General features: G+C 35.5%; 1 protein-coding gene and 1 pseudogene across 1 annotated transcript; both read left to right on the plus strand.

Moving 5' to 3' along the window:
* Positions 1-1,061: 1,061 nt before the first annotated feature.
* On the plus strand, positions 1,062-4,415 carry LOC132606646 (SKP1-like protein 1A). Its single transcript, XM_060320226.1, has 2 exons — positions 1,062-1,436; positions 4,005-4,415. The coding sequence occupies exons 1-2, from the start codon at positions 1,155-1,157 to the stop codon at positions 4,176-4,178; spliced, it is 456 nt and encodes a 151-aa protein (XP_060176209.1). The 5' UTR covers positions 1,062-1,154; the 3' UTR covers positions 4,179-4,415.
* A 2,696-nt stretch (positions 4,416-7,111) lies between these two features.
* LOC132606647 (uncharacterized) overlaps positions 7,112-10,029 on the plus strand; it is a 15,165-nt pseudogene continuing 12,247 nt past the window's right edge.

Below are 10,029 nucleotides of genomic sequence, written 5' to 3' on the forward strand. Positions count from 1 at the left end.
TTAGGGCCAAATATATCCCTACCGTTAGCAAAGTTTCAAAAATACCCCTCATTTCTAACATATTTCTACATAAATAAGTCTAGTCATTGAAATTGGGTGACATGGACGCCACATGACATTTAACTTATTCTATGTGGTGCTTATGTGGCAATTTTTTAAAAAACAATCTGGAAAATTGATTTTTCTAAAATCAAATCTGTTAAAAATGGCTTTTATTTCTGATTTTTTTTTTTGATTTTGTAAAGCCTGCTTCTTAAAAAAAAAAATCTAGAAAATTGGATTTTTTTATTAAAAAATCTGGAGAATGATTTTTTTTAAAATCAGTTTTTCAGCTTTTTAAAAATTAATCTAGATTTAAAATAAAATTAGGACACTTTTTTTTCTTAAAAAAAATACTTTATAGTTTTCTAGATTTAAGAAAAAACATTTTCCAGATTTTTTAACTAAAATATCCAATTTTCGAGAATATATTTTAAAAAAAGGGATTTTATTAAAACAAAAAAGTTTCAGATTTTTAATGAAAGCCTTGTTTTTCCAAATTTGTTTTAAAAAAAAAAAATCTATTTTCTAGATTGTTTTTTAAAAAATTGCCACGTAGGCACCACATAGAATAAATTAAATATATGGCATCCATGTCACCCAATTCCAATGACTAAACTTGCTTATGTGGGAATATCTTAGAAATGAGGGGTATTTTTAAAATTTTGCTAACGGTAGGATATATTTGGCTCCAACTTGTAACGGGAGGAGTATATTTGATTACTTTGGCTAACGAAGAGCAAAATTAGCCAATAAACTAAAGTAGACGGGTATATTTGACCCTTGTCCCTATATATATATATATATATATATATATATATATATATATATATATATCTAAATAAAAGTAGTATAATACTTAGAGAGTGTTCGAATTGATTTATTTTAATTGCTAATTGACTTTTAAGCTTTTTTTTTCCTATTTTTAAGTTAAAAAAGTACAAAAAGTTAATCCAAACACGTAAGTAAATCCAATTTTGGGTTTGATTGGTTTTTCCTTTAAATAGGCCTAGGTGAAGCCTTGAATTATTATTCTACACCGTCTACAGGACAGGTTCTCTCTCTATTGCTTCTCTCTTCTCTCTCTGGGGTTTGTTCCCAAAAATTCTTCAAAGATGATTGTATTGAAGAGTTCCGATGGAGAGACCTTTGAGGTTGAAGAGGCAGTGGCTTTAGAGTCACAGACAATTAAGCATATGATTGAAGATGACTGTGCTAACACCAGCATCCCTTTGCCTAACGTCACTAGCAAGATCTTGGCTAAGGTTATCGAGTACTGCAAGCGCCACGTGGAGGCTCCTAAGGGCGATGATAATAAGGTCTCTGATGAGGATCTCAAGTCTTTTGATGCTGATTTTGTCAAAGTTGACCAGAGTACCCTTTTCGATCTCATACTGGTATGGAACTTTTTAAAATTGTTAAACCGACAATTTTTAATCTGTATATATTAACTCAAGAGTTCCCCTGAAAATTGTGTATCTTACTTGATTCCTTTTGGGTTTAAATTACGGCGGTCAGATTGTTGGTCTCAATGATTCTTTATTCTTATTTATTTAAACAACTACAAGGAGGCACTTAATAAGCTATGTTGCTCGGACTCTTCAAAAATATCAACAGGTGCGTGTTGGACTCTCCAAAAGTAGTCCATTTTTGGAGAATCCGGCTCGGGTGCTTCAACAAAATGAAGAGTCCACCCAACTTTGCTTATAAGTCATAATTTTGATATATTCTGAATGCAGTCAAAGGAAAAAATATGTGACTCCTGTAGTAATGGTGCCACATAACTGAGAACTGATGGAGTGTTTTTTGGCTGGACTTTTTACTGCTTTTCTGTTTGTGCCTTGTTGTTGTTGGTAGTTGCATAAATTATTAATTTCAACAATCTTTGCTTTATTACCTAGTGTGTCCTTTGCTTTGGTTATCGTATTGTTTGTTGCTACTGTTATTCTCTAATGTATTTTCTTTTCATACTTGTTTTGATATGCTTTACTTGAGTCGAGGGTCTATTCGAAACCACCTCTTTACCCTCACGAGGTAGGGGTAAGGTTGCGTACATACCACCCTCGCCAAGCCCACTTGTGGGATTTCACTGGGTATGTTGTTGTAATCGTCTCTGCTTATTGGTGTATTTCAAAAAGATGACTTTTGGTTGGTAGTTGTGTAAATTATTAAACCGACAATTTTTCCATGTTAATCTATTCCAAAAAGAATGAAAGTTTCTATATTTAGAGGTTCTTTAGCTTTTCCATTTACCCTTAGTGTAGGTGATAGTAATGTCATGGCATGTTTAGATCACAAGCTCTAACTAAAAAGTACTTTTGTATGTGCCAAAAGTTTCTTTTTCTTTATTAAACTCCATTCCCAGTCAACCACAGTTCCATATAAAATGAACAAACTGGAGTATTAGTTTTCTGTGATCAGTTTGGTAATTTTTGTTTATTTTGTGGATCTATGGTAGTTTGTCAATGCACCTTTTACTTTTGGCTACCATTGCCTGTGTTCTTGGCTTCTGTTTGCTGCCTCCTCTTCCATAGACTGAGTTTCTGCTCTAGTTCATTGGTAATATACATTGAGTTTATTAGAGTCAAAAACAAATGTATCAAAAACTTTTTTTTTTTTTGGTGTTATAGCAGTACTCTAGATAGGATGGGACCAATATTTGGACTTTTTGGATCTTTTAGGAGGGGGAAATGTAGTATGATTGTGGAGATGTGATAGCTTTGTCTTGTACTTGGTCCTGTACCATCTTGGTACCAGATTAATAAAACTTCTACTTGTCAAAAAAAAAAAAAGAAAGTTTATTAGGGTAGTCACGTATAAATTAATCAATCAATCAATTATGTCTCTATCGCAAACCAGATAGTCTATATCCATTCTGCTCTATTGTATAAATTAATCAATCAATCAATTATGTCTCTATCCCAAACCAGATTGTGTGTATCCATTCCACTCTATTTGGCTCCAAGACATTTCAATGTGTAGTCGTTTTGTTGTAGTGCAATAAACTGAAGTTGGTTGTAGGTGTTTGAAGTAATGAAATAACATTTTGCTGCTACTTCTGTACTTCTATTAGTCTCTTATGTTTGGTAATATTTTCCCTTCTGTCATGGTCAAGTACTGAACTTTCTATTTGCTTAGTACAGCAGTATAGTATTATAGTGGCTCATTCTAAAACAATGCGTAAGAACGAAGAAGACTTGCTGTAGCAATAAAATTTAAAATAAAAATAAGACATGCTTGTAATTGTAAAACTATAATGAAGCATATATTTTACCTTTAGAATATGTAGTCATACTCCTTCAATTTTAAAAAAATAAAATAATAGAATATGTAGTCATACACTCATACTTTAGTTTGTTCCCTTTTTTTAAGAAACAATAACCCGCAAGGGTGGCTCAGTTGGTTGAGCATGGGCTTTCATAATGAAGGTCTCAGGTTTGAAACTACCTGCCTACGACAGCAAGGGATTTGCCTTCTGGGTTGAGATCGTCGCATGGGGCTTGCCTAGTGCGGGTTATCTCTCCTGTGTGGTTTGTAGGCTATTGCACAGGAGCGGGGTTTACCCTGTGCACACCCAAAGGGTAGCGGCTGTGGGTTCCCTTGTCATCAAAAAAAAATATATGGACATGTTTGCAGCACATTCTGTTTATATGTTTGATATGGCCACTCTGTCCCTCCACCTGAGTTCTTGCCTTGCCATTTTGAATCTGTTGAGTGGCTGACAATTTGTTAAATGTTTTTTAACTGTTAAATTTACATACTGTGGTTACTGGGGCCATTCATATTGGTTTCCATTTTTTTAGATATTGCTATTCGCATCTAATGATTTACAGAACCCTCCTTTTTAATTTCTAGTTTTCTCAAGTCCGATGTAGAGATTTGCTATTTCCTTTTCTATTGAGACCTTGTAGAGGTTAAGTATCCATTGCAGTTGTATTAAATCATTTGCCTTATTCTCTTTACAGGCTGCCAACTATTTGAACATAAAGAGCCTGCTTGATCTAACATGTCAGACAGTTGCAGACATGATCAAAGGGAAGACTCCTGAGGAGATCCGTAAGACATTCAACATCAAGAATGATTTCACCCCTGAGGAGGAGGAGGAAGTTAGGAGGGAGAACGCCTGGGCATTTGAGTGAATTTGAATCTGTTAAGCCGCCCATATTCTGATGATTGATTTGCAATATACTTTAATAGATGCTTTGAACAACTTTTATGTTACTAAATATGTGACTGTTGTTTCTCGGACCTTCGACTTTGTCAGTTGAGGGAGACTGTTAAACCTCTTTTGCTGTGTTATGACTTATGTCATGGTTTCTTATGTTCTAGTAGAAATTGAAGATTGAAATCATGTTGGTAGCTAATTTTCATTTTCATTGATCTCTTGTCGGAAATTCATATTGTTTCTTGTGTTTGTCATCAGTGTTCCATTTAGTGGTGCATTTTAGCTACTGTGATTCTTACTTTGAAATAAGAGGTCAGTTCTTGGCTTGTGCAATGGTTTGGTGTTGTTTTCTATCACGAAGGGATGTTGGATTAGAGAGTGTGTGTTGCCTGTTCTGACTAGTCTTACATGGGCATGGTATTTGACGGCACGAAATGGTCTATGGGCTTCTAGGTTCTGACCTTGAAGTCCAATGCTTTAGACAGACTCAGTTGAGAGTTTGAGCGTGACTAAGAGATGGAGAAATTCACTTTGGTGTGATGGTCTTGGGCCAATGCATTAGGAGAAGAGCCAAGGTTTATCATAGATGAGAGTTGTATACCTGAAGTTTGAGCCTGATATCTTATTCATGGGAATTTCTTCTCTCCTGTCTCATCTCCTCATTAAGTGGCTGCACACTTTAATGAGGTGTGGCAGGGTGATGTGTTAGATCTTATGTTTCCCCCCTATAATGTGATTGTTTCCATGACATGTTTGGTTCAGTCGGATCCGAGGAATGTTACCTGCTGTGGCAGGATGATTAGCTAGACCTTGTATTTCTGTAGCCTCATTCTGTGGCTGTTTTCATGACGTTGTCTCCTTTTTCCTTCTACCTCACTTCAGCTTGTGAAAGCTGGTGGTTGAATTTGTGCATAGATAGGACGGTGATTGTTTAAGAATCAAATAGCTTGGTGATCACTATGGCTACTTCTTAAAAGTTAGTATTAGATGCATGCTTTTGACAAAGTTTAAAGTGACTGTTCATCAGGACATAGCCTGTTGAACTGATGCAAGTGCCCTAGTTCTTTTGTTTATCCTATTTCATCAAATCTGAGATGTGATATGCTTTTAAAAGGGTGAAAGTGATATAGATAGTTCTAATAAGATTTCATTTTTCTCTTCCCAATTCCTTTTCCAGTTTGACAGTCATCTGCTCTCTCTCTTGCCTTTTCCTTTTCCAGTTTGGCAATCATCTGCTATAACTTGTGTGTTACAACTCTATTGTATATCAGTTTAGGCATGGCCTTTTGCAACGTTGATGCTCTTTGCTGTGGTTTTCTTTATAATATAGCTGTACCACAGAGCCTCTCATTCAATAAGCTCTCTTATGTTCAGCTCCAAATGAAGCTGTCAGTAATTCCATGTGCTCAAACTTTTCATTGGCAGTTTTAGAAGCTCTTTGGTTCTCCAGCCAATTTTGTTTCTTGATCAATTAAAGAGCTTATGAATCATACATTGGAACTGTATCAAGAGTCCATGATATACTAAGCTTTTGAATCCTTAGGCGTCTATTTTTAGTGGCCTTCATAGTTTCTCTTGTTGGGCGGTTCTTCTTAGTGTCTCCCCTTCTGTTTCAAGATCAGGGGAGAATATCTGTTTAAACTACTATTCTTGTTGGAACAACTCAAAGGTTGATTTATACAATAACGATATAAAATTAAGGAGACAGAACATTGTACTTTTGGATTTATAAAAGTGCAGCTACTTGCAACTTTTCTTATGTTTCTGTTCCACATTCTTCAAAGTTTGCAAAACAAAATCATTAGTGTATTGCGTGGACCAATTGTACTTTGTAAACAGTGATCATAGTAGTGACGATCTTTCTACAAAGTAGAAGGTATTTAATAGGAAAAAAGTACTTAGAAACTATTCGTATATTTATAATTTCACCTATGTAGCTCGGAGAGTGTTGGGCAGGGGTCATGTCAACAAGTGTTGGGACATCCCAGCATTCTATTCAAAATTAATTGCTACATAATATGTTGCTAATACATAGACAAAGAAGAATGAAAACAATACACCAAAGAGAGAAAATGGAGAGGAAGGCGGCAAAGTGAAGCAAACCATGATAGCCTTTTGGACAAGAAATCCATCCTTCTCAAGTGTTTCGGACAAAAGTCATTAGTCATATTGTTGGCGTAGGTATTTAGGATTAAAGTATATTTCGTTTAATCAAAGATAACTTGTAGAAAGTAGAAAAACTTTAAAAAAGTTGAATACTAAATTGCTTTAACCCTTATTTTAAAATAAAATAAAATAAAATAATATAACTATTCTAACAACATTTTTGTTTTATCAAACAAATAGGACTAGCTGAATTTTCATCTTGTCAGTGAGTTCGATTTCCCATCTCCCCTCTCATTAGGGTGGCAACTGGGGCAGGGCAAACCTTTGATGGTGCGGGGCAAGAGAAGATTTAAACAGGGTGGGGCCGGATAATTTTTTTGAAAAATGCTAAACGGGGCAAGTCGAGTCGAAATCTTAGCAGGTCAAGGCTTGCTCTGCCCTGCCCTGTTGTCATCCCTACGGGCCCTCCTTTCCCTTAAGTTTAACAAAAAAATTAATAAATAATAGAAGAAAAGAACATTCCCTACTCATTAATTGACTCAGAATTTGTAACAAACTAACAAAATTATAATTTCTTTACTGCTGACTGTCTGGTGAATATTTTGCTTAATGATAAAGGTTATCAATTAATTTTGGTAAACTCAAGTAGACGGAAGTGTAAAGAAAAGGAAAGTGAAAGAGACACCATTGACCATTTATTATTATTCGATGAAATTGAGGGAGCGAAATGGGGGAATATGGACATTAAGTGAATACTGATTGGTCCAAATCTAACAAAGAATAAATAGAAACAAAATCTATGACAAGTCCCCACCTGATAGTTGGTCCTTGTCGCAAACGCATCAAACAAAGCATAAACCATATGTACCTTCTTCCACTCCATCTTCTTCAGTACTTTTATATATACACATACATATATAGAATAGAATAGAATATACATACATATACACACATAAAAATGGAAGAAAATCAGCCGTTACTAAGGAGCAACGGTGGTGAAGCAGAGATAGAAAGTGAAACAAATGAAAGGAAAAGTAGAGCTTCAACTTGTACACGTGTTGTTTCTCTTGATGTCTTTCGAGGCCTCTGTGTTTTTGTAAGCTATTTTTCTTTCCTTTTTTTTACCTTAATTCAATAGAGTTTGTGTACTGATGAAAAAACATAGAAAAATTCGGCCAAAATTTATGCTTTACGAAGAAAGATAAAGCATAAGCACTTGATAACTTGAACCAAATCCAAACTTTTCTTTAGCACTTTTGATTGCTTTGAAAATGAAATCCAAATCCTGAGTAGAGTTTGATTACTTTTTTTTTTATTTTTTGCTTGTTTGGAATTACGCGAGCTTCATGTCACTAGTTGTTTTCATTTCTATTAGTTTTCTTACAATTTTTTTGTTAGAAAATAACCTTTTGGATGTATTGATTTTGCGAAGTTCGTATGCATGTTATGAAGATTGAAGGATTTTCTTTCATTTAATTTCTCGGGAATATCGGGGCATGGAATTAGTTTAGTTCACGACTTTTCTTAGCTTGTTCTTATTGGCTGTCCAGAAAACTACGGAAAACAGAGAAATGAATATTTAGTTTTCTTTTTTCATTTGGCACTTCTTTTTTGCCTAAACTTGTTTTAAGATTAAATAAGTTAGCAACTAAGTTCAGTCAAACCTCTCTATAACAACATTTCAGTGTAACAATCATATTTTTTGTGGGACGGATCTTTCATGTTATATTCTAATATGTGTTATCTATAACAACATTTCACTCCAAAACATATAGGAACAAATGACACCGTTATAGAGAGGTTTCACTGTATGTTGAAGAGTGTACTTAGTTTTCCCCTTGTTGAAGAAGGGTTGACGTAATGTATAAGGTTTGGGTCCGAAAGCATGAGCATATGCAGCTATAGAAATGTTATAGCTTTTGCTGGGGCACAGGTCTATCTTAGCACACAATTATACAGCCATGCTTTTAAGTTTCCATATTTACTTGCGCAATTCTTGATATTGAGAAGGTGTAAGCAGTGGACGCATGGAGTTTAGTTTTACATTGGTTAAGCAAGCAAATATTGTTTTAGATCAAACCTCGAAACCACATTCACAAAGAAGATATGGCCACCTTTATATCGTTTTATTCGTGCTTATAACAGCACCACTTACTTGCAGCCGATGTTGCTCGGACTCTCCAGAAATGTCGACGCTGTTAGGAATAAAATAGACCCGCAAAAATAATATTCACGGTATTAGTGATAAACGCGGAACACTAAGTTATGGTTAAGTCAGCAAGAATAAAATGAAGCAATAATGACACCGGAATTTTACGTGGAAACCCTTCTGAATAAGGGAAAAACCACGGCCAAGAGGAGCAACTGATATCACTATAGCAAGGAATTTTACATTGTGTAGTAACGAGTACAAAAACTCCTAAGACCACTACACCCTCAAAAGAAATAACACTCTTTTGATTTTCCCACCTCACTACAATATCACTCACACTCTATTTTTCTTCACAGACTATTTTCTTGCACAGTCTATGGTATACCTCAATTTACTCTCACTCAGATGTATTGTCTGAGATTTTTGGTGTGTCTTTAAACTGAAAGAGAGCTCCCTATTTATAGGGATGGAGTGTGCAATTTTTTCTCTTGGCATTAATTGGCCTATGCCACTTCAAAGATACAAAAGATTGTATATGCAAAAGGAAATTGCTGCAGATCACATTCACACACTTTGTCAAAGGAAATAAACATTTCACTTAAGTCATGGGTATGGGGATGGACCCCACAAATCTCCCCCTCCAGACCCATTCACATGAAGGAGGGTACACCGGGCTTCTAGTTTGAGTGAATGCCGACAAGTTCTTTGCACAATTCAAACTTGTCTCTCGGTACCACCTTGGTCAGCATATCTGCAAGATTTTCACTCGTGTGAATCTTCTTGACCTGGAACAATTCGTTCTCAACCTGATCACGAATTCAATGATATCTGACGTCGATGTGCTTTGTTCTCGCATGGTACATGGAGTTCTTGCTCAATTCTATTGCATCTGACTGTCACAATAGACAACATACTCCATTTGCTGCAATCCAAGTTCTTGAAGGAATCTCTTAAGCCATATCATCTCTTTGCCAGCTTCAGTAGCCGCAATATACTCCGCTTCAGTTGTAGGCAGTGCGACACACTTCTGCAACTTCGACTGCCATGATATAGCTCCCCCTCAAAAAGTAAACAAATATCCAGTAGTGGATTTTCTGTTATCGAGGTCACCTGCCATATCAGAATCTGTATAGCCCTTCAAGATTGGATTTGATCCTCCAAAACACAAGCATTCATTTGAGCTTCCTCTTAGATACCTGAGTATCAAATTCGCAGCTTCCTAATGCTCTTTCCCTGGATTTTTAAGAAATCTGCTAACAATACCGACTGCATGAGCAATATCTGGTCGAGTGCATACCATTGCATACATCAAACTTCCGACGGCAGAGGAATAAGGAATCTTGGCCATTCTCTCTTTTTCCTCCATTGTTGTAGGACGCATCTCTTTGATCAATTTCGGAAGACCAGGAAAATAGTTTCATTAGCTCCCGAGGTATTATAAAATGAAATTGTGATCTGTTTCTAGTGGGGTATTTGAAAGAAATAGATTAATTAGTAGATTGTGTCTCACGCATATATCTTTAATAATTCATATCATATTCAAAAATAAATAAGTAAAAAACACGTA

The sequence above is a fragment of the Lycium barbarum genome, chromosome 8 (genome assembly GCF_019175385.1).
Source record: "Lycium barbarum isolate Lr01 chromosome 8, ASM1917538v2, whole genome shotgun sequence".
Classification (NCBI taxonomy): Eukaryota; Viridiplantae; Streptophyta; class Magnoliopsida; order Solanales; family Solanaceae; genus Lycium; species Lycium barbarum.